This window comes from Pseudorasbora parva, chromosome 17 (assembly GCF_024679245.1).
Source record: "Pseudorasbora parva isolate DD20220531a chromosome 17, ASM2467924v1, whole genome shotgun sequence".
Lineage (NCBI taxonomy): Eukaryota > Metazoa > Chordata > Actinopteri > Cypriniformes > Gobionidae > Pseudorasbora > Pseudorasbora parva.
The window spans coordinates 19,679,341-19,705,162 of NC_090188.1; the positions used below are offsets into that span (position 1 = coordinate 19,679,341).

General features: G+C 36.8%; 2 protein-coding genes across 3 annotated transcripts in view; one reads left to right on the plus strand and one right to left on the minus strand.

Moving 5' to 3' along the window:
* On the plus strand, positions 1-21,601 carry fancl (FA complementation group L). The gene is made up of 14 exons (XM_067422246.1): positions 1-279; positions 411-469; positions 875-935; positions 1,267-1,323; positions 1,492-1,589; positions 4,032-4,128; positions 10,473-10,541; positions 17,553-17,703; positions 17,840-17,923; positions 19,150-19,195; positions 19,537-19,618; positions 21,006-21,122; positions 21,277-21,348; positions 21,467-21,601. The coding sequence occupies exons 1-14, from the start codon at positions 193-195 to the stop codon at positions 21,500-21,502; spliced, it is 1,116 nt and encodes a 371-aa protein (XP_067278347.1). The 5' UTR covers positions 1-192; the 3' UTR covers positions 21,503-21,601.
* Positions 21,468-25,822, minus strand: part of vrk2 (VRK serine/threonine kinase 2) — a 21,490-nt gene continuing 17,135 nt past the window's right edge. For both annotated transcript variants that reach the window (XM_067422245.1, XM_067422244.1), the window contains 3 exons: positions 23,828-23,968; positions 22,127-22,288; positions 21,468-21,907 (listed from right to left, as the gene is read on the minus strand). In XM_067422245.1, coding sequence (XP_067278346.1) covers positions 21,527-21,907; positions 22,127-22,288; positions 23,828-23,968 — 684 coding nt within the window. In that variant the 3' untranslated portion in view covers positions 21,468-21,526. The remainder of the gene's footprint in view (positions 21,908-22,126; positions 22,289-23,827; positions 23,969-25,822) is intronic.

Consider the following 25,822-nt stretch of genomic DNA (forward strand, 5'->3'; position numbering starts at 1 on the left):
AGTCTTTTCGCGGGAAGTTACTTTCGCTTTGCCTGCATCACAACAAAACAGAGGAAGAAGCTTCTGACAGCAGTCTGTTACCTGCACAACACGCTTTTGTCTGTACAGTTTACTATCGAGACATTGAAGTAAGTGTTTCGTAACGTTAGCGGTTTATATAAATTTTGCCTTTGGACGTATTTATTTTCCATCATGAGCTGTTTGCTGATGAGAGAAAGCCCTATGATCATTGCGCTTAATAAGGAGAAGACAGTCTATGACGGGTTCATCACAGCGCTGGTAAGGAAAGCTTCACATCTCAGTTCACAGTCTTTGCAGTGTGGATATGTTATGACATATCGTATTGCAGGAACGTTAGTTGAACCGATTGTCTAAGTGTCAGATTTTTCTTATTATTTAATCTTTGACAGGAAAAAGACTTCAGGATAAGAATATCTCTACCTCCTGATCATCAGATGAAACGGGCAAAGTATGATCGTAATATGGTTTATTTGATATTTATTTATTAAAATAACATATAATAAATGTAAAGAATTGTACCAGATACAAGACATGGCCATATGTTTTATTTAAATAAAACTACAATAAATCAATAATAAAGAAAAAATGATTATACATAAAAATAAAATTACATAAATATTAAAATATTCCACATAATACATTTTTTTTTTTAAAGTGCTTTGACTTCAGTTTAAGATTTTTAATTTGGGCTTTTTCACTGTTCTTTTGTGCATGTATCATTGAGCCAGTGCAATTATTAAATCATATATAAACACTAAATTTCCATTAATTTATGTTGGTTAACATACATAATTTCAAAAGCTTAAGTATTATTATTTATTTCTTTATTTATTTGATTTGTCTTGTTTTGCAGATTACATTGTTGTTGGCAAATGAAACGGCTACTTCATGGTTATCAACATATTGTGAAGCAGGTACAATAAATCAAAGGCAAATAGTTTGCAGCTATTTCTCATCATTCCAGAAATACGTCTTAATTAACTCATAATGTTTGTTGAGGGGAGAAAAAAAAAAATCATTTCCCATGTGCCTCTAGGGTGAAAAAATTAGATTTATGATTTACCCAGCCTAGATTTATGCAGTACCCTAACTAGTTAAAGTTCATTACTTTCTTATGAATTTAAAATTATTAAAAATTCACTCTAATGGTCACTCTCATTAGTCAAATGACAGGTGCTCGTTTTGTTATTCTGCATGTAGTAGTTTAATCAAAATATTTGAATTGTATGTGCTTTCTTTGAACAGAGATTACAGCATTCAACTAATTTGATGGCTTTTATCCTGGAACTCAGAACAGTGTTGGTAAATATTGCTAAAATATTGCACGTTTATCCCTGGAGTTGAACATTACCATATTCATGTTGACAAATGTTATACATGATGTAATGTTTAGCATCATATTACCATAATAAGCGCACGAGTCCCGCAGATCGAATAAATGATTCTCATTATGAACTTGTCTATTATCAGGAAGTGGCGTTGAAGAGCCAACCAGGATGTCAGTCCTTCTCGCCACCTCAGTATTATTCCCAGCTGATAACAGAGATGGAGATCTTAGGATGGGATAAGTATGATGTTTCTAGTGGCCTAGTGCTTTTCTCAACTCGCATTCTATTGTGTTCTCTTGTAATTGCATATAGGACAAATGCTTTACATTACTTTAAGGACATGAATGGCACGTTCTTCTGTCGTCAACTTTTCATGAAAACATCGTGTCACATTTCTTGCTTTTGTAACAGGGGCTAATGTGGTGTCTGTCAGCCATGTATCAAGCTGTGATTTCACGAGGCTTCTCATTTTCCACTTTCTATTAATGTCCAAAGATATAATTATGATATTAGCAAATGCAAATTGGTCTAATTGGAGACCCACTCTCAAGTTTAATGGGGAAATGTAGGCTGAAAAGTTAGGCTGGAAATAAGGTGCACATTTCAGACCTGAATTGCGGTCAGAAGTATTATACACCAGCGCTATCTGTAAATGCACTTGAGATTAATTAAGATCCTTAATTCGTGTCTGTTAATAGCCTCAAGTCCGGCACAGTCGCGGACCCTGATTGGTTTAGGAAGGGGGAAGTGCCGCAGAACCTGGTCATTTTAATGAGTTTTAGTTGCCTTGAAGAAGCCACATTTATTGTTAATTACTGTATAGATGGGGTCAGGTCTGTTCTCCCCTCTTATCCCCGGAATAGTTCAAAAGAGTCAGATATTTAGGAAATTACAAAACATCAGTCTCCGGCTGCTTTATAGTGCGGTCTAAGTGTGCTATTTGAAGTATCGCAGCAAAGCGTTAGGTCATAAGAAAATGAAAGTTGAATATTTTGACTTTGATCCCATTTTGCTCCCATTTTACTGTGAGATATTACATTTGGTCTGACATCGTCATCTGAAACTGTTCAGATTCTTTTAGACAATTGGTGCATGGGAGCCATGGTGAGAGGTTGTCACACCTTGCACATGTATGAGAGAGAAGCGCGGGGCCTCTCGCTGTGGTCTTTTAACACCCCGCCAAGATAATGACACCTGAGCAGGTTTTCTATTGGCTGGTCTTCTCACCATCTCACTCCAGCCAGCAGTTATATCTTAAAACCCATGATCCCTGGTGGCACCTGTGAGAATGGAATAACTGTACTATTTTCAGCAGCTGGCTCTTTGCATATCTGGAAAGTTGTGATGAGAAGTCTTCGCAAAAGCGGCCTCAGCGGTATTACAGTTTATGTTTCCCTCCTTACTCTTCCAACTTTTTTTCTTGCTTTTTTGTACGGCTTTATGCTTTCATCTATGGCCTGTTTGTATGCAAACATGCCAAATGTTCCTTCTCCATTTATGAGGGGAGCTGATTTTCTAGTTGCAAATGTAATGCTCTCATCAATCCTCCCAGCAAGACATCGAGCCGTCAAGCTGTTTCAATCAACTGAGGTGAACGCCAGCAAGGCCTGATACTGTGGCAGGAGATCCCTGTAGAATGCAGAGTGGCTGAATGACGTTCCAGCTCTGAAAAGAGATCTCAATTTCGAGGAAATGAATGATTGGTGTGATTTTGTGCCAAAAGCTCATGTAATTGAATGCGATGCAAAAGATTCGTCCCATTGCTTCATGGGTTGTGGGAGAAATAAACTGAGCATTAAGATCACTTTGAACAGTAGTAATAAAAGTGTGTTTGCAGGTAGGTCTGTCTGAATTTCAAACGGTATTCACAAATTTAACAACCAATGTCACAAATAAAAGTTATATTATCTTTTTTAAATATGTAAGTACATTATTGAAAACTTACATTATTGAAACCTACAAAACCAATTAAAAAAAGGACACTGTTGCCATTAGCGTAATGATCCACATATGGATAAATGGATATATAAAGGCATTTCTTTCTTTTTTTTAAGTTGATAGCTCATGGGCATCACTACTTTTCACTTTAATTTCTATTTTTAAAAAAAATCCCCCTCAAAATTGAATACAAATTTGGGCCGTGCACACAGATGTTTAAGTTGAAAAACGGTCACTTTGTATTAATGTACAGTGAGTATATTCTGCTGTAATAGCAAAAGAGAGTGTGAGCCAACGAAAAGTGTCAAAGTTCTTCTCCCGGAGTTTTTATGTGGATCTAAGTGCTGAGGGACAGAATGTGGATATGTGATCCTGCAGTTTCTGCCGACGGGAACACTCAGAGCAAAGGGTGCATGTATGAACTAACCACGATATGCTGTGTTACACGACTCGTAAATAAGCTGCTGAAATGCAAGTGCGTTGTGAAGTGCTGGGATTTTAGCAATAAATCTGTGGTCGCTGTAGTTGATTTTCAGCACTGTTTGCTTGGAGAGAGGATTGTGAACATCTGAGGAGCATCTTTTGTTAAAGGAAATCAATGGCTTGGTTGATTTGGTCAGAATGGTCTTATCCCTCTTATGTTTTTACTTAAAACAACAAATGTGCTGTAAGGGGTCACTGTTGACCTGTCCGATGTGTGTTGTATGTGGTCTTATGTATGGTGCTGTTGGTCTGTGTTGGCAGGCTGCTCTTCATCGATGCAGAGTTCCGCACACTCAAGATGAAGGCTGAAGACTCTGCAGGTCGTCAGCACGCTATAACGATCAAGCTCAAGTCCAAGGTAAGGCCCTGTTTTATTTCCTATTTTGGTATCACTTATTTTGCAGTGTCCTTGTTTACACATTACCTGTACTTACTATAACAATTGGAGTAACTTATTCACAATTATATGCAACTAAACCTTATAATTACTTATAATTAGCACTGTAAGAAGGAAACCTAAAACACAACTTGTATTTTTTTAAATAAGTTTAAAGGTCAATTTTTAGAAGGGTTGTGTAATTTGCACTCTGTAAAAACTAGCAATTTTAACACAATAATTTAGCAGTATTGGCCAAAAGTGATGTCCGAAAGGATATTTGCTTTTAATGACCCTACACTGTAAACAATTTTTGCTGATTTTTGTTGCTTTAACTTAAAAAAGTAAGTAACCTGGTTGCCTTAAAATTTTGAGTTTATTGAAATTAAAAATTTGAGTTGATACAATGAAGGAAATTTGTTTAATAAATAGAAACTCAAAATATTATTGTATCTGAACCACATAAAAAATGTGATAAATCATGAAAATAGCACTATTTGGCATGATTCACTGCGTCATCAGAAATAAAACACACACAATTACCCAATATGCTTACAAAATCTTTTAATAATATTTGAATGAAGGTTGTCGAATCTCAAAAAATGTTCATTGTATTAACTCAAATTTTAATTTGAATGAACTCAAAATTTAAAGGCCACCAGGTAACTTTTTTTCTAAATAATTTATTACAGTGTACAAGTTTGATTAAACTATCATAATATGAGAAACAAATATTTTAAATATGAGGGAAGAACAAAACATTAAACTAAACACTAAAACATGTATTTATCTGGAAAAAAAAATATTTAGCAATAATACAAACTACAGCTACAGTTTTATGCAAAAAAAACTATGCAAAAAAATGTATATAAAAAGTAGTCAGTTATTAATATTTTGTTGATTCTCTCTTGTTTTTGCATGTGTTCATAATTTCTTTGTATTACAGCCTGGACAAAAATGACGTCCGCACAATTTGGCTTTAATTGTATTTCACAGATAAAACAATTGACTCAAAAGCACAACTAGAAAATATGCTTACACATGTTTAATACAATTTGATGAAAGGTTTATAATGTTAATTAGGTTGGAAATCTTTTTGACTTCCGAAATATATATTATAATTTTTTTGGCCAGAAGTAACTTGTAGCTCACAAAGGCTGTATTTATTGAATCAAAAATGCAGTAAAAAAAATAATAAAATAAATTACATATTTTATATATTATTACAATTTAAACTTATATTACATTGTAAAATGTAATTTTTCCTGTGATGGGAAATCTGAATTTTTAGCAGCCAGTACTGCGTTACTGAAATTTCAAAGGGAAAACATTTATTTGAATATGATATTTATTTGATATATTGTGTAATTTTATAAATATAAAGTCTTAGTTTATATATATATAAACTATATATATATATATATATATATATATATATATATATATATATATATATATATATATATATATATATATATATATATATATATATATATATATATTTTGGATATTGCCATCTTTGTGTCTATATATATATATATATATATATTTTGGATATTGCCATCTTTGTGTCTATATATATATATATATATATATATATATATATATATATATATATATTGACACAAAGATGGCAATATCCAAAATCCTTTTCTTTGTGGGGACACATTTTTTTTTGGTCCCCATAAAGAAAAACAGCTTATAAATCATACTAAGTGATGTTTTTTTGTTTTGTTTTTTGAAAGTTTTCTGTGATGGGTAGGTTTAGGGGTTAGAATATGCAGTTTTTACAGTATAAAAGTTATTATGTCTATAAAAGTCTCCATAAAACCCTCTATTTTTATGGGTCATAGATGCAAATGTACCAGGACTGTGAACTCAACAAAGCTTTCGGTATCTAGATTCTCAGTCTCGGCTGGACTGCAAAAGGAGAAGAACTTTGGTTTTAGTATCTAACTTTAAGCAGGTGGCACTAATGTGCTGTGACTGTAAGATTATGTTGAGAGATGGAGCTATGAGATTGTGGCAAGGCCTGAAGGAGAGGCGAGAGAGTGTGCAGGGATGCGGTAGCATAGATAAGACCATGAGTGATCCTTATAAGGTGATTACAGGGGCCACAGAAGAAGCAGAAAATTGTGGCGTGTGAGTAGTTTAGTCTGAGAGTCAGGCTGTGTGAGTGAGCTCTGTTTGGCTTTGGAAGTAGTGAAGACATGGTATAGATGCCAATGGCTCCTTGCGGACCCTGCACGGGGTCCTGATGAGATTCAGCAGGGCGTGAGAAGCCCCCTGTGCCCACCTGCCCACCATCCTGCTGGGTGCTAAAAATAGCTGTGATCTACCCACCTCACATCTGCTCATCCTCCCAGAGCCGGGCACCTCTCACAAGGCCCTCCGTCACCCAGCGGCAGCTTACTCAACAGGAGCCAGTAAAGGCATCTCTGCTGCTGGTGTAAATGTGGGTTGTGGGGTCATACTCATAGTTGTATTATTGGTTGTAGTGTGGAAATATATAAGATCATTTTAAGCTTAAAGAGGTTGAATAAGTTAGGCCTTCGGGTGTGGAAAGTTATCCTAGTGTTTCAGCATGGAGATTGAATACGCTGTTTAAATCTAAAATAATTTATATTAAAGCTACACTGTGTAACTTTTTTTGTTTATTCTTAGCTAAAAACACTTTCAAAAATTATTTCAAAAATATATGTGCTCATTAATGTATATTTACTTCTTTCAAGTAATAAAGTATTCTCCTAAGTTTATAATATGCCATTGAAAATACATACGGGTGAGGGGTTTGAATGCCGGTCTCCATGTTGCCCCTCCATCTTGAAAGTACATTAGCCAAAGAGGGACATACCCGTAAATTAAAGCTTCGCCTTTTGCGTTTTAACACTCGATGGCACCGTGTCGAATGTGAAGAGGGGGATTGCCATGTTAATCTTGGACTAGGGCTGGGCGATAAAACGTTAACGATAATTATCACGATATAATTTTTCTCGATAAAATGATAAGAACTGTTCGATAACTTCTCGATATAATGCTTACGCGCTATGCGTAATGCTGCTGTTTACAGTCAGTGTCTGACAGGCTTGGAGGATCGGAGTGAAGTGGAGGTATAAAAATGAGCAATAGTGAAGAAAATGCAGCACTCACGACCAGCTCGGAGGACACGGATATCATTGACAAGTTAGTTCGCTCAACTTCACTGGTTTGGAGATATTTTGGCGATCCCATCCGACATAAAACAGAGCGAAGTGCGTGGGCTGCTTATCATAGGTTCACCACACGGAATTTATTGTGCTTCTTCGAAGTTCTTCCATATAACATTGAGCCCAACACAGCGGTAAATCTATAAACTACATTCACGCACAGCAGGCTTATTACCTTGTTAGTTGTAGTGGGTGACTTGCACGCTAACGCCACCAAACTATAATCACTAAAACATTGGACTTGTACATCGCTATCATAATTGTTTATCTTTAGAGAGAGAGAGAGAGAGAGAGAGAGAGAGAGAGAGAGAGAGAGAGAGAGAGAGAGAGAGAGAGAGAGAGAGAGAGAGAGAGAGAGAGAGAGAGAGAGCAATGCATGGTGGACCAATCCACTTTGAGCACTTTGAGGCAAGAGAGGGGGGACTCAAAATGTTTCTTAACTTAAAACGCTTTTCTTTTCTTTTTTTGCCTGTTTGCAAGTGTTTTACTACTTACACAATTAAGTGATGATATTATTGATATACATTGTAGAGTAAAAAAAAAAATGCTTACCACAATTCATATTTTAATAAAAAAATCTACCTCAGTTTTAATAAATTGTTCACCTGTTGGGAAGTGTTTGTCATGTTTTGACAATAAAGGATAGTTTAAAACCACAGTTAACTGTCTGTTTTCTACATCTTTTACTCAGGAGCAAAAATATGCCTTTAAATTTTAGAGAAATAAAAATGTTACGTTTATCGTGATATATCGATATCGACTGATATGGAAAATTATATCGTGATAATTTTTTTGGGCCATATCGCTCAGCCCTATCTTGGACTAAATCGGCCACCATAGGAGTTAAAACGAAATTGGAATCAAGAGGAACAGAAACTGGATGGTCATATACCTTTTCACCGCTAGATGGGGGAAAATATCACACAGTGAAGCTTTAATGTATTCATTTATAAATCTATACATTATTAATAATCATTCATGTATACATAAATTAAATATTTTATTAATTAGTAATTGTTTTTATTTTTATAATTATTATTTTATTAATTTGTTATAATTTACTATTAATAATGTATAATATACACTATCATTTAATATATAGTATACACCACTGTTATGGTATCGTTGTATTCATTTTATATCATCCTCCTTGTCTAGAAACCCCAAGCAATATCCAATCCTATGCTTTGTTAGTCTGTTAATTATCTGTGGTTGTTTTTGTTGTTTTTTCTCTCAGAAATGTGCATTGTACATTGATCATGTTATTGCTGAAAAAACATGTAAATAAATAAAATGTAAATAAATAAATAAAAAAATGTAAATAAATAAAATAAAAACTACAAAACAAAAAATAAAAAAAATATATATATATATTTTGAAATGGAATTTATTCCAGTGATGGCAAAGCAGAATTTTCAGCAGCCATTAGTAGTGTTCAGTCATCTATACACTGTATTACCAAAAGTATAGGGTCACCCTTCCAAATCATTCAGGTCTTCCAATCACTTCCATTGCCACGGTGTATAAAATCAAGCCCCTAGGCATGCAGACTGCTTCTACAAACATTTGTGAAAAATGGGACGCTCTCAGGAGCTCAGTGAATTTAAGTCTGGTACCGTGATAGCTTGCCAACTGTGCAAGTCCATTTGTGAAATATCCTCACTACTAAATATTCTACAGTCAACTGTTTGTGGTATTATAACAAGTGAAAGCAATTAGCAAAACAACAGCAACACAGCCACAAAATGATAGGCCACGTAATATCACAGAGCGGGGTCAGCGCATGCTGAGGTGCACAGTGCACAGAAGTCGCCAACTTATTGTAGTCAATAGCAACAGACCTCCAAACTTTGTATGGCCTTCAGATTAGTTTAAGAACAATGCATAGAGAGCTTCAGGGTGCAGTGGTGTAAAGCACACCACCATTGGACTATGGTGGATAAGGTGTTCTGTAATTAAATTATGCTTCTCTGTCTGGCAATCCGATAGATGAGTATGGGTTTGACGGTTGCAGGGAGAACGGTACTTGCCTGACTGCATCGTGCCAAGTGTTAAGTTTGGTGGAGATGGAGATTATGTTGTGGGGTTGTTTTTCAGGGGTGGGGCTTGGCCCCTTTGTGAAAGGGGCTTGGACCCAGTGAAATTAACTCTTAAGGCTTCAGCATACCAAGACATTTTGAACAATTTCATTCTCCTAACTTTGTGGGAAATTTTGGGGGATGGCCCCTTCCTGTTCCAACATGACTGCGCACCAGTGCACAAAGCAGGTCCATAACAACAGGGATAGTGTGGAGGAACTTGACTGGCATGCACCTCAACCTGATAGAACACCTTTGGGAATTGGGATGAATTAGAACGGAGACTGCAAGTCAGGCCTTCTCATCCAACATCAAGTGCCTGACCTCACAAATGCACTTCTAGACAATTGGTCAAAAATTCCCATTAACACACTCCTAAACCTTGTGGAAATCCTTCCTAGAAGAGTTGAAGCTGGTATAGCTGCAAAGGGTGGGCCAAATCTATATTAAACCATACGGATTACGAATGGGATGTCATTAAATTTCATGTGCATGTAAAGGCAGGCATCCCAAAACTTTTGGCAATATAGTGTATTAGTCTTTGTTCGAATATGCTGATTTGGTACTCAAGAAACATTTCTTATTATTAATGTTAAAATCATTCTGCTGCTGCTGAATATTTTTGTCGAAGCGTGATACATTAATTATTTTTAGTCTTTGACAAATAGAAAGATCCAAATAACAGCAATTATTTTAAATAGATATCTTTTGTAACATAAATGTCTTTATAGTCACTTTTAAAAACAAAACTAAAACAAAAAAAAACTAGTTAATATCTTTATAAGTTAACTAATAAAGTGTATATATATATATATATATATATATATATATATATATATAATACTATAATATATAATATACACAGTTATATATTAATATAAAAACATTAATGCTTACCTACATCATACCTTTTACACTTTAATATTTTAAAAATACCATACCAGACTTGCATTAACATTTTAAGTGATAAAATGACTACTTTCTTACCTTATACTGTTTTAAACCATGATTTTTACCCTCACTTTTTTTACTCTCTATTCAGTATCCAGCTGAGACCCCAGAGTTTTCTGCAGATCTTCCTGTTCCATTGGTCATCACGTGGACCTCTCAGGTACATACTTATTTAAAAACTTTTTGAACAGAACAAATTGTTACTGAGAAGGTACTGAAAAGGTGATTTGGCTTTTTATCACATTACCAAAATTGGCCTTTTTTTAATAGCAATTAAAGTACAATGTTTTTAATTAACAAAGTTTTTTGGCATTTAAAGGTGTGTTTTTGTTGATGAAAGGTGTTCTGTTCCGCCGCCGCTTTGATGTTGCTTCCATAAAAAAAACAATAACTCCACTCACAAAGGTTCAAACTGTGCCAAATAAACCGACAGGACGGCGATCTGGAAAGCTACATATGTTAGCGGCCTCTAATGAGCCTCGACGAGTTTCCTCGTACGTATAACAATTAAAAGCGAGAACGGAGACCCATTTTTCACTGTCGTTTTCTTTTTATCATCGTCCTCTGTTTTCGCCTCCTCCCCTGAAAAACAGGCTCCTCTTCAGTCATACGTTTGCTCCAATTACTTTGAGGTGGATGAAAGCGACTTGGCATATTGCACAGCAGTGGTGTGAGTTAGGGAGGGTGGTGCGTTGTGTTGGGTGAGGGATGGCAGTGGAACATGGCTCTCTGACAGAGAAGACCAGCTCAGCACACAGCAGCCTTCTGTCGGCTGAAGCCCTGCTGCGCTGCTGATGTCTTGATGCATCTCCTCTGTTCAGGGAAGAGAAAGGCCTGTCTGCCTGCCTCTCACGTACATTTGAATGAGTAATGATTACCTGACTGAACTGGCTGTGTGTGTGTTTGTGAGAGAGTCAGTGAGTTTGTGAGTAATGTATAATATGGATCAGGAGATTTGGCGGGGTGTTCTCTTTGTTCGGTGGTGGACACAACGGTGCAGGTGTGTCTCAGTGGGATTAACACTCAACCAGCCACCCTGCCTGAATCCTGGAGTGCACAAAGAGAAACAATGAATTATAACCCCTCAACCTATTTCTAAAAGTAAATACAATGCCATTCAAAAGTTTAGGGTCAGTAAGATGGTTTAATGCTTTTGGAAAACTGCATTTATCTTATAAAAAATAGTGTAATTGTGAAATATTACTGTTTAAAATAACTTCAAAATGTTAATATAGACAGTCATTTTTAAATAAATCTGTCACTGCTGTCACTTTTGATGTTTTACTGCATGTACAATGTTTACGTTATTAAGCTATTTATACGATATTGTATTCATAAGAACTAACAATATTGACATTCTGCTCATTTAATAAGTATTATCATTAGGGTTTTTTTCTCTCTTTAAAATGTCAACTACAAAATGGAAAAGATGTAAATTATTGCCATTTAAGTATTGAATGTATTGGCATTGCTAGTTTTATTTTATGAGTCGCTAAAGGCTGTTTATTTGTATGCCAAAGGTACCAAAAGACAAAATTGTAGTATTGATCCAACCCTATACAGTGAAAATGAATTATTACCATATTCAGGTAGTACTAGCACTGTCCCACTAATTAATGTATGATGTAAATAGTTTAGCCCAGCATTGCTTCTTTACGTGGTGGTTTCCTAACAATCACAATTATAGACCACAAGCATTAATGAAAACATACTTTTTTGCATGCAATTATTGATTTATTTACTTGACACTTGTTCACTAAATGACTGAAAATGCACCATTGAACATTATGAGGAGGGACCTAATTGGGAGAGTTAACAGAACAGTAACCATGCTGTCACCTCACTGGGGAGGAATCCATTGTGCCATTCCACATTTCGGGCACATTTCCAAGAGAAATTCAATTATGAGGACATCTCATCGGCACCATATATTTAAATAAAAGCATAACTATAATCACACAACCGGCATTAATTGGGAAATAATTGCTGCGTCTTTGCACCTGTGCAATGCTAAATTGTGTGTGCGGTATTGGCACATTGACCCATCATATTTGTTTTATGCTCTCTCTCCTATATCGTAGCATCCCGTCCTGTGTGGCGTCAAGGAAAGCTCATTCATACATAATATGTTCTTAACAAAGATTTCCCCAGCCATTCGAGATTACTGTGCTGTTCTTCTGATTTGGCTGTCTGCGTATCCCTTGCATTAGTGCTACTCTCTAAAAAACAGAAGTCATTTGATTTGTTTTGTTATGTTCAATTACCAGCTCTGGGCGTTCCATTCAGCTCTGCCTCTGTGCTTTTCAATTTAACATGTATCAAAATGTATCAGAGAATCAGGCACATAATCAACGTCAGCACACACAAATTATGTGACAAAAGAAAAACACATGAGATCTCATCCTCTAAATGCAGCCAGTCCTGTCCCTCTTAAATCAGCTGAGATTGGCTGTATTATGCGGTTGAGGTATTACAATGGTTCAAAATTACTGTTGACAAATGTGATTTAACATCTCACAATCTAAAATCAATCTGGTTGTCTCTTGGATCACCACAAAAGTACACAGATGACTAATAATACACTGTCTGTGTGACTCACCTAAAGGATTATTAGGAACACCATACTAATACTATGTTTGACCCCCCTTTCACCTTCAGGACTGCCTTAATTCTACGTGGCATTGATTCAACAAGGTGCTGAAAGCATTCTTTAGAAATATTAGCCCATATTGATAGGAACTGCAACTGCATCTTGCAGTTGATGGAGATTTGTGGGATGCACATCCAGGGCACGAAGCTCCCGTTCCACCTCATCCCAAAGATGCTCTATTGGGTTGAGATCTGGTGACAGTGTGGGCCATTTTAGTACAGTGATCTCATTGTCATGTTCAAGAAACCAATTTGAAATGATTAGAGCTTTGTGACATGGTGCATTATCCTACTGGAAGTAGCCATCAGAGGATGGGTACATGGTGGTCATAAAGGGATGGACATGGTCAGAAACAATGCTCAGGTAGGCCGTGGCATTTAAACGATGCCCAATTGGCACTAAGGGGCCTAAAGTGTGCCAAGAAAACATCCCCACACCATTACACCACCACCACCAGCCTGCACAATGGTAGCAAGGCATGATGGATCCATGTTCTGATTCTGTTTACGCCAAATTCTGACTCTACCATCTGAATGTCTCAATAGAAATCAAGACTCATCAGACCAGGCAACATTTTTCCAGTTTTCAACTGTTCAATTTTGTGAGCTTGTGCAAATCGTAGCTTCTTTTTCCTATTTGTAGTGGAGATGAGTGGTACCCGGTGGGGTCTGCTGCTGTTGTAGCGCATCAAGGTTTTGCGTATTGTGGCTTCACAAATGCTTTGCTGCATACCTCGGTTGTAACGAGTGGTTATTTCATTCAAAGTTATTTCAGTCAAAGTCGGACCATTATCCTCTGACCTCTAGCATCGACAAGGCATTTTCACCCACAGGACTGCCGCATACTGGATGTTTTTCCCTCTTCACACCATTCTTTGTAAACCATAGAAATGTATGTGAAAATCCCAGTAACTGAGCAGATTGTGAAATACTCAGATCAGCCCGTCTGGCACCAACAACCATGCCACACTCAAAATTGCTTAAATTACCTTTCTTTCCCGTTCTGACATTTAGTTTGAAGTTCAGGAGATTGTCTTGACCAGGACAACACCCCTAAATGCTACACTATCCCAGCCGAGGAATCTAGTGAAAAAAAAATATGTATATACTTTTTAACCACAAATGCTCGTCTTGCACTAGTTCTGTGATCCGCGTCCACGACTTCACGCATTACATAGTCACGTTGGAAAGTTCTCGTGTGCATTATCCCTTGCATATTGACTATCTATCTATCCAATTGCGTACAAAGTTATTTGAATAATGCCAGTTGATCACGCCTCTTGTGCAGTGGTATGGTTCATTACAGTACAGTATTCGGGACCATAAACCCTGATCCGGCTTGCGTTTCCACTGGCAAAAGTACCCTTATGATAGGTGTGGTGTAACGATCAACGTCATTCTGCAAAGAACAAAGCGACACAGTAAACAACAATGGACAACATACAGCAGATCTTGTTCTTTCTTCTCAGCATATTGCTGTTTGTCACAAGAAGACCCGCTTTGTTTGAGCCAAGGCCCCAGACTGCAAGGAAAAACACATGGCGCAAATGACGATTCTTTGTCAACCAATCGATGTCCTGCAGTGAGTGAGCCTAGCTCCACCCTTTAGTACCGGCCTTCTGAGATAGGTACTCCACCGGAAGGGTGCCAAAAAAGTGGCATGGTATGGTTCAGAACTTCAGGGTACCATTCACAACTTCTGACAATGTAAACTGCAGAAATTGCATACTTTATAATTGCGCACTGAACCGTACCGCTCGGTGGAACCGAGCCATTAATAAGCCTATTCATCTTAAAAGTATAAAAAATAAATCACTGGTGGTGGCTTTGAGCAGAGAGGATCTGGTGTCCAGACTAAAGCGTTCTGATTCTGGGCTGAGATTAAAGACATTGAATTGGCAGCTGGGTGGAAAGCGAGGAGTGTGGGTCTGAGGTCAGAGCGGCGTGGGTGACCTGTACGGCCTCACTCTGACAGCATGGAGTGAAACAGGGCCAAACTCCATCAGCTGTCAATCATCAGCTGTGATTTATGAGCGGCCATACTCAAACCATTAGCTCTGCCTCACCACTGGACAGCTCCAAAGGAAACAGAGGCCTACTGTGTTTGTATATGTTAGAATTAGAGGAAGCTGTTATGCTGAACCGTAGATGGGTCGTCTGGGGTTCTCAGTGATCAAACGCTATTGCTGAATTTCTCTTGTTTGCTGATATATGAGTTTTGGTCTTTTCCTGTTCAGTCACTTTTTATATTTGATTTGTTCTTGGTTGGTGCTTTAATCAATGGTTTGTTGACAGGTAGTTGATGAAGACTTGGCAAGACTTCAGTGGGAATGTTTCTTTTTTTTCTTTTTCCTCCTAGAGTGTTGATGGCAGAGGGCTGAAGAGTTTGTATAAACCAGTGATATGAAACCAGACATGTGGACAGTATCAACATCTTCCATATGCAGAAGTGTTCAGGAGATATTAAAGACAGCCCAGCCAATGTCTGGAAAAAAAACAATGCTGTTCCTGCATATCAAGAGTTGCATGAGAATTTAAAAGGATACTATTTCTAGCATCTGCGCTGACTGAAAGGCACCCTGTCCATTTAAACTGATATGTTTTAATCAAGTGGCTTTTACTGTAAATACAACATGCGTGTCTAAATTTGGTCAATACAATCATTTACACCTACTTTAGATAATTCGCTTTAAAGTTAGCATTAAACAAAATCTATTATCTAATCTATTGTCTATTTTGTAAATTAATGTTATTGATCTTATTGTTAACAAATCTCAAAATCTTTTGTTTTTTGTTGCTTTTTTTGTGTGACTCTTTTCCAATCAAAACTCAAAACAAAAAAGTGAAATTACTCCACTTTGACGACATCTTTAGGACTTCTCCAATCATTTAGTCAGCTCAAACTTTGCTCGCATTCAGATCCAACACCACCCTATTATATATATATTTTTAACAATACTAAAGAAAATATTTGTCACTACAACTGTTTCATTGCAACTTTAAACTGGAAATTCTGTCATCTACCCACCTTCATGTCGCTAATTGTTTTCCTGTGGAGAAAATATCAGACCTGTCCTTAGCCAATGATGAATTTTCATTGTATGGATATCAAGTCTGGTTAACAATTGGGTTAAGGACCGCCTAGGACCTCTGTGACTTGGCATTTTGCCATAATGCCTGATCAAACAAAAACATTTAATATGTTTAAAAAAGTGTAATGACAAATATTTTGTACATTTGCATAGGTTACAGATTTAGCTAGCAGATTAGTTGGAGAGAGGTGCAGTTAAGGGTTAGTTCACCCAAAAATGAAAATTCTGTCATTAATTACTTACACTTATGCCGTTCCAGACCTGTAAGACTTCCGTTAATCTTCGGAACACAAACCAAGACATTTTGTTGAGATCCGATGGCTTAGAAAGGCCTCCATTGGCCACAATGGCATTTCCTCTCTCAAGACCCATAAAAGGCACTAAAGACAATGTTAAAAAGTCCATCTCACTACAGTGGTTGTACAATAATTTTATGAAGCGACGAGAATAGTTTTTGTGTGCAAAAAATTTGATTTATATCCAAATTTCAAAAATATAGTGATGGGCGATTTCAAAACACGTCTTCCTGAAGCCTCAGAGCTTAATGAATCAGCGTATCGATTCATTATTCGGATCGCATGTCAAACTGCTGAAATCACGTGACTTTCTCGATCTGAATCATTAATCGATACACTGATTAATGACGGTTCGAAGCATTACGAAGCAGTATTTTGAAATCGGCCGCAAGTCTTTATTTAGTTGTTGTTTTTTTGTGCACAAAAACTATTCTCTTCGCTTCATAAAATGATTGTAGTGCCACTGTAGTGAGATGGACTTTTACCGACGTCTTTAGTGGCTTTTTTGGGTCTTGAGAGAGGAAGAGGAGAGAGGAAATGACACTGGTGTCAATGGAGGCCTTTCGGAGCCATCGGATTTCAACCAAAATATCTTTATTTATGTTCCGGAGGTCTTACAGGTATTGAACAACATGAGGGTAAGTAATTAATGACAGATTTTATTTTATTGGGGGGGGGCTTTAAATTCTAACGCTAACGCTTTAAATTTACTGTTGTTTGGTCAATTTTGCCAGTCATTTCAATCGAAAAATCCACATGATCTGGGAATGTTGCATAAAGACGAAAGATTTCCATACACAAATTCCGCAACAGGTTCAAGATGTATTTATTTACACATTAACCAACAGAGAGCTGCTTGGTTTGAAAGTGACAATAGACCTTTTTTGCCTTTGAATTTTCACCACCATTTTGCTATTGTGACCACAACTTAACAGTATGCTTGCCAAGCCTAAACAAACTAAAAAAACTATGAGAAATATTTTATTCCTCTTTCTTAAAATTTTCTTTTTTGTGTCTCTCCCTTTAAATAGCCATAAGTCAAATACCAATTCTCAAGCAGAAAAAAAAAATACTTTTGAAACTTTATTTTGAGTCTTAAATTTTTGAATTTATTGAGCGTTCTTCTACACCCAGAGCACATTGGCCAGTGTCCACAGTCAGTTCCTGATAAATGTTGAGGCTCTGTCCGAGTTCTGGTCAGTGCTGGAGGAGATTGATGAGCAAACGTGGGTGTTGGAACCAGAAAAACCCACAAAAGCAGACTCCATGAGAAGGATCGCCATCGGTAACATTACATTCATATTACAACATTTAAATCTCATTATTTGCAGATCACCACATTTCCCTGCCATCCATCTAACTATGCCCATCACCAATGATTTCCTGTGATATTAAGCTGCCGTATCGCTGTTCTTCCCCAGGAAACAATGTCTCAATAAAGGTACAAATTGACCCCAGACACCCCAAAATGCTGCCGGAGTGCTGTTTGCTCGGGGCTGAGCACGGTAGGCATGATTTTTCATATCTGCAAATCTCTCTGTTTATCTCCATACAGCTTTTATTATGGTTTCCTGCATGTGAGAGGCAGCTCGGATGTGAGGAACTCATGCCTCCCTCTCGTGTTCTTGTTTTTCAATTACCTCCGTACATAAGTGCACATGCTGTAAATGCTTTACTGCATTTAGACAGGACCGCTACAGCTGGAGCGGCCGAGCTGACAGCCCGCAATATGTTTGCGGCGCAATGTGCTTTTAGATTTCGAGTGAGATGGTGCTGGAATGGAGGTCAGTTTGCACTATTTAAGCCGCCGTGATTGTTTCTTTAAATCCAAGGTCATGCTTGGCTGACAATGGCACACAGAACACATTGTCGGTTGCCTAGCAATGTTATTCATTGATATTAAATCCACACTTCAATAGTCAAGACGGTGGCAGTCGCGGACCCTCCGAGTGCGGGGTCAGACAGAAATATTGCTTTTTGCATTTACAAATGACAAACACAGAGTGCGGCTATCACGTCCCTCCCAGATTGATCTCTCGGGTGGAACAGCCATGATGAGCGCGTTTTATTTGAATTATTTGAATATTTCCCTTTCTGTCAGACTGTTTGTCACAGTTGGAAATGTCCTGTTCTTTCGCCCGCGCTGCTGTGGCATTTCTACGAGAGAATAGAGATTAGAGGTAAGAAATGACGCGGCCGTGCATTGTCTGTCAGCGCTCTGCGATCAGGTGAGGAACGCTGAATGAGAGATGAGGTAGAGTTAATTGAAACTGCTCGGCTACATTAGGGGGGTGAGCGCAGTTCTTGCCTTCATATACAACACTCCCTCGGGCTTGTTTTTGCCATGCAGATTGATTGATATGATTTATGTTGATGGCATTTTTGTCCCCTAGTGCTTTGCAAACATTATGAAGTCCAGTGTGTATTGCTATTACAAAAACATAAATAAGTGTGTAGGTTTTACAATGAATAATTGAAGATGTGACAGAACAGATAACTGCTTACTGTGTTAACTATAGGGTCATCAACATACAAATTTGATTGAAATGTTTGATTTTTTTTTTATTTATTAAAAATTATATATATATATATATATATATATTTATTTTTAATTATTATTATTATTATTATCAACTTAATACTGAAGCCATTGTTTGCCATTTGTTGCCACAATTCTGTTAATAATTTTCTCTAATAAATCTAATAATGAATTCTTGCTTGTGTCTTTCAGTTGTCACTCCTTTACGGAATAAATTGAATGCCAATATGCATTTATGGTAACCAAACTGATTAATAACTTCTGTTCCAATTCATTTTTTTTCCCCCATGGGTGTTGAAAATGATTAATCAGAAATCCAAGTGGATGTTGCATATGTCAATGCAAATTTGCTATTTCATGTACATTCCACGGACAGTTTTCAGCTGATGTCTGTATTACTGTGTAAAATGAATCAGAAACCACATGGTGAGAATGTTTTTGGCCCAGAACATTGATTCTCTCAGTGATATCCTGGATTTTTTGGGCAGTAATCACTGAACTGTATTCATTATACCATCATGACTTGACTGTATGTGTTTAATTAGTGCATGCAGGTCTGATTTCCTTCTCTCCTCATAGGAACCCTGACTGCAGTGTCCTACAGAATATGAAGGATGTGTTGGAGATAGAATTTCCATCGCCTACCACCCACGAAAAATCTGTACGTTGCATATTTTCGTCTCATACACTGCCACTTACAATTAGTTCCACAGCACCATCACATTTGAAGCTTGCAGTGTTCTTTTTTTCCCACCTCCTTTTCTCTTTGTTTTTATCATCGGGAGAGGTGGGTACGGATTTCCTTTAATTGGGTTGTTTACAGATAAGATCATTACAATAACAAAGGTGGCAGAATCTTCGGCACTATCAAGAGCTGTTTAATCATAGCTCCGCCATTTATCTTTTTCCTGTGTGCATTTTTAAGCTTTCTCTCTTTCAGCTTGCAGGTTGAAAGGCCGCAGTGTTTATTCACAGTCTGTACCACAGATTAATGCTTGACCATCATTAACATTCTGAAGCGAGAAAAGTTTACTTGACCAGATGTTGAAATTTTTATCTTCCATCCTTTTAATGGATTGCTTAGAGAGAGAAAAACATCTAATTATCTGAACAGCACTATCTAAACACGAACAGTGGAGGAGACGAGAGCAGAAGCACGGGAACGGGGGGAGTGTTAAGATTCTCTAGCCGGGCTGAGGCGTCTTGCTAAGCAGGAGGATTGTGTGAAGTGGGGGTCAAGCACATATAGGGTTGATGAGTCCACCTGAGTCTCCTCACCCTGTGGGAACAAATATGAGCCGCCGTGCACTAGAAGGCAGAGTGAATTTTAAATGCAGAATTTGAATTTGGAAATCGGACTAAGGGACAGAACATACGAGAAGTGGTGCTTTTCAGTTGTTTTTATAATTCCTTAAGAGTCTTTCCTGTAATCGTTAAAGGAAAATAATAATTCTGTCATTATTTACTCACCTTTATGTGATTCCAAACCTGTATGACTTTCTAAATTACTTAAGTGGAGCACAGCTGGAGACATTTTAATAATTCTACAGTGCTGGTCAGAGTGTTGGAATGGACGAAAATGTTATGAATTAAATAATAACAAAGGGGTTCATACAACTTATGAAATATATATAGTATATATGTTTCGTGAAGTCAGTAACTTGATTATTTAGTGAAATTTGGCACATTTATGAGAACATTTGTGATAGATAGATAGATAGATAGATAGATAGATAGATAGATAGATAGATAGATAGATAGATAGATAGATAGATAGATAGATAGATAGATAGATAGATAGATAGATAGATAGATAGATAGATAGATAGATAGATAGATAGATAGATAGATAGATAGATAGATAGATAGATAGCCAGTAGATTTGTATAAAGTTGTCCTTTTGTGCTCTAAGGAAAAATAGAAAATCCTGCAGGTTAAACAACACCATTGGCAAAATGTCATCGCTGGGGGACTAGGACTTCATTTTTTGACAACTTGAATTGTACTACATGTGAAAGCTCATCTCATTGTGTGCTTGTGTACTCAAGAGTTTCAGTGTTGAATGTGGCATCTGCTACTCTTATCGACTCGAGTCAGACATTCCAGATCAGGTCTGCAATGACCCGCGCTGCGGCCAGCCTTTCCATCAAGTGTGTCTATATGAGGTAAGCGCTTTAAGATTTAGCAAACCATACAAAAAACCCAGTATTTCAAACAGAACAAAACCATGCGAAAACCAATAAACAGTTTCTTTAAAATGTATAGTTTGGTTAGTGTTTATATGGTATTTAAATCTTTTATTGATTTATGTCTTCTCAGTGGCTGAGAGGTCTGCCCACCAGTCGCCAAAGCTTCAATATTGTGTTTGGAGAATGTCCTTACTGCAGTAAGGTAATATTCAACACTATCACACAAATATAGCAAAGGAAATAACTTTATTTAATTTAAAATATAACATTTCTAACACCAAAAAACACTGATTTATATACTTTCATATATATTCTTTCAGCCCATCACTGTAAAAATGGTCACAGGGAACGCTTAACAGTCAGTTCATTCAGAGCAGTGCTCATGTGGCGTTACGTCTCCAGTAAGGATAATACCAGCAACCAACAAGAGTCAACATCATAACAAGAAGGAACATCAACGTTCTTTTAATGTGCCGTTTATCCTGATTTTTTGAACTGTCACTGTAATGGTTGCGAGTCCATTCATCTTCCAGTCCACAGACATCACTTCTCCAGTTGTCTCTATCATCATCAGATTCCTCCCATTGGTTTTGATTCTGTCTGTGTTTCCTGGTGTAGTTCCTCCAGTAGTTTACTTCACTGTTGGGTACTGCATAATCATAATTTACTGTTCGAGTATGTTTTTGCTGGTTCTTATAGTGACGGTTTTGTTTCCCCCTCATGGTCATCCAGGTCTTGCCCTCATCCTCGTTTCTCTTTTCCTGTGTTGTTGGAGCAAATGTTATCTTTTTACATTATAAGAACTATAAATGAGAGGGCAGATATTGGATCTGTTAATACACATTTGTATCAAACAATAAACATTGCAAAGCATATTTGTATTTCCTATGGCTTTTGATGCTTTTAAAACATTGAACAATGTGAATAATTGAATGATTGACTGTGGTCTATTTGTCACTGTGCTCTGCTGTTGGTTTTACTTGTTCGTGTCCCGGTCTCTGTCGCGCTCCTGCTCTTGTTCTAGGATGAACTCGTGGAGGGAGGGGCTCGTCTTCATCACTGAGGTCCTCATCACTTTCTTTGGGCATCACTGCCCTTTGCCTAACACTTCTTTTACCAGCCATGTCAGCTTTGTTTGCTCTCTGTAAAGATGACGCCAACAGATCATTTCAATGAGTGTGTATTAAACCACTGCATGATAACACTATACATACCAATTTCTTCCAAATATGATGAACCCTTTGTTAGAGACCCTCATCCTCATATATATTGGCAATATACTACCGTTCAAAAGCTTGGAGTCAGTATAGTGAGAGTAATGACATTTATAATGTTACAAAATTAATTATTTCTTTTGAATTTTCAATTCTTCAAAGAATCATGAAAAAGCATCCACAAAAGTATTAAGCATATTAGATTATGATGAGACCATGTGACAGTGAAGATGAGTAAAGATGCTAAAAATTCAGTTGCCATCACAGGAATAAAGTACATTTTAATATTTTATATATATATATATATATATATATATATATATATATATATATATATATATATATATATATATATATATATATATATATATATATATATATATATATATCCATATATATATCCAAATATTTATTTTAAATACTAATAATAATTAGCAATATTAAAGTTTTTACTGAATTCTTGATCAAATATATTCAGTTTTGGTGAGCATAAGGGACTGCTTCCAAAGACATAAAAAAGATGTATTACTGATACCAAACCTTTGAACAGTAATGTTTATAGTTTCATGTATACAGTCAACCCAAAATTTATTCAGACACCTTCAGAATTTTCTCACATTATCAGTTTATTCACTATAGTTTAGAAACTGGTAATAAAATATGACAAGAACTCTCCCAGATGAAAACAAATTCATCTTGATAATGTCAGATAACTGATAGCAAGGCATGTAATGGATTACAATCAACCAATCAGCTGTCAGCTGTTACATTTAAATACACAATTAGATAATATATATTTAGGTCAACCAATTACCAAGCGATGCTTCATTTTGTTCAGTCTGTGGTGTAAAAGGTCGCATTAGGAATTAAAGAAAAAAACACTTTGACTTGACAACATGGTCACGTCAAAGTAGGAATAATATTGGTCTCAAATGTTTTAGCAATTTTACAGTTTTTGGTTATAAACACGTCACGGTTTACTTTATTTTGCTACCCTGACTGAAATGAACTATAGTGTCCTGCACCCACTAATAAAACATATCTGGCGTCTGAATAATTTGACTGATTTGATTTGACTGTAAATGTCCATTCATAGTGTGAGAAAAATGTTAATTTCTTAATTAAATAATTGACTTTAAATCAGATTTAAAAAATATTATCTGAAAACTTTTACACCAGATATAAATATACAATCTATGTATAAAATAAAACAGAAATATCTTCCAATTGGATTTCTTATAATATTTTTGTAGCTTGATCATTTAGATGTTTTAATTGATGTGCTTAAGCTTTAAACAGTAAAGTTAGCATTATTTTTGCCAAAAAATAATATTTAATTAAAATAATGTAATAAAATGTATAGTAAAATATATTTTTCAGTAAAAACAAAACTGACCAAACCTTTAAAAAATGCTCCCACATCATCTAGCCAACAAGAACCATTACTCCGTTGTATTTGAATTATACCTGTTTGTGTGTCTCTCGCTTGGCCTTGCTCCAGACTTTGTTTGGTGTGGACCCACCCAACTCTTCCTCATCATCTTCCTCCGTCACTACAGGCTTTGATCTGGCTGTTTTTTTGTCAGTAGTCTTGGGTTGGCTTGCAGCCTGTTGGAGGTTAAGTTAAATTAGATGACAGGAATTTACTTGCTTTTGTCTCTGAGCATTCACAAGAGAGTGAAAGAGAGCACTAAATGTTCCCTCCCTGACCTGGATCCTGAGAGGAGAGGACCTGCCCTGATTAATGGCATCTACTGCTCTCCCTAAGGTGGCAACTGTCCAAACTAAATTTGGCCACAGATCACCAGCGAGGTCAACTGTAGGCAAAATAAACTCCAGAAGAGTCAGAGTGACACAAGGAGCTGCTGGCCTCACGCTGCCTGACGTGGTTTCAGGAGAGCTGAGACACGAGGGGGACATTGATGATGTTGTTTTAGCTTTTATTCAAAGGAACTGAAGCTACATCGTCTAGAAGGAGATGAACAGAACCACAGAGAAAAATATAACTACAAAGAAAAGGGGATTCAAATCTTAATGCCCTTGCTGTTGACACTGATGCTTTCCATCTGTGCTAAAGGTAGGGGGGTCAAGGTCAGAGGAAAAATACCCCATACACTGCTTTGTAAGAACTCTCCATACATGTAAAACATTAACGTACATTGATAGTGCAACCATTACCTGCACATCAAAAAGAAACAGTCAAATCCTCTAAACTTTGAACTGGCAGTCTCAAACTAGTTTTAGAAACATTGTCCTGTATTGTGCCTCAATAGAACCATGACTTAATGCATCTCAGGAAAACACATTCTTAGTTAAAAACTTATCAAGTGCATTAGTAATTAGCATTAGTCATCAAGTGCAACAGTAAAGTTCCTACATTTGGGTGAGGAGGAAGTTATATATTCAATTCAGAAACAAAGAAAAAGTCAAAAAACAACAAAACAATGAATGTCACTGCTGAAACTTCAATTATTGCTATTAGTGTAACTTTTTTTAGACAAATAAGACACTTTAAAAGATGGTTCGAATATTTTAAAAGTCCTAAATTGGCCTTGAAAATAGATATAGCCCCTTTAATTTATATATTACTCTACTTTCGTTAACTTTTTTTTTTATGGACCAGGGTGGAACAACACTAAATTTCCCACAATGTCACTATTTACCATTATTACTACACTAATAAAGGTGCGTTCATATTTACCAAATTTATTTGGCAAATTTTCTTGTGCAAAAATCCAATGATTTCAATAGGATTCAATAGGATTGGAATTCTGCACAAGGGAAAAATGTTTCCCCATGCAGATTTTGCATCGTGTTCAAATTTGTCAAGGGAATTTGCTGCGTTAACCAAAGAAAAGCTGCTTGGTTTGAAAGTAACTTCTGAGCTGTGCTTCAAAACATGTTACACTATTGGCTATGGACAACTATTGACTATGAAATGTTATTGCAAGCAAAATTTCACAGAAATGTCTATGCTCATGAATGTGCACATATCTTATAATTATTTGTATGATTCATGCTTTATTTATAAAACACTTGAAAATGCTACGGTCAATCTAAAACTGTAGAACTGAGATGTTTTCTGCATGGGGTCCACTGTATGCAGAGTGGTTTCAATATCAAGGAGCGTAGATGACACCCTAAGTGCTGAGGGTATTTACCAACCCTTCTCCAAATCACACTGAGCCTTCTCTATTGAACCACAGATCAAACTGCTGGACAGCTGCACATAAAAATGAGAGGCAATTCTAACTGACGATCCTTTGGCCTCTGCAAAATGTGTGTATTCAACAGCCCCAAATTGGGACGATCGGGTGTTCGTGAAGTTCAGCGGTTCAAGTTGGCAGTGATCAACTGTGAAGTGATTCCAGAGGAATTAAGGTCTCTCCACTCCAGAACTCTTGAGAGCCAATAAGCCTTTTGGCAAGGTCACCATAAGTTAACCTACGACACCACGGTCAA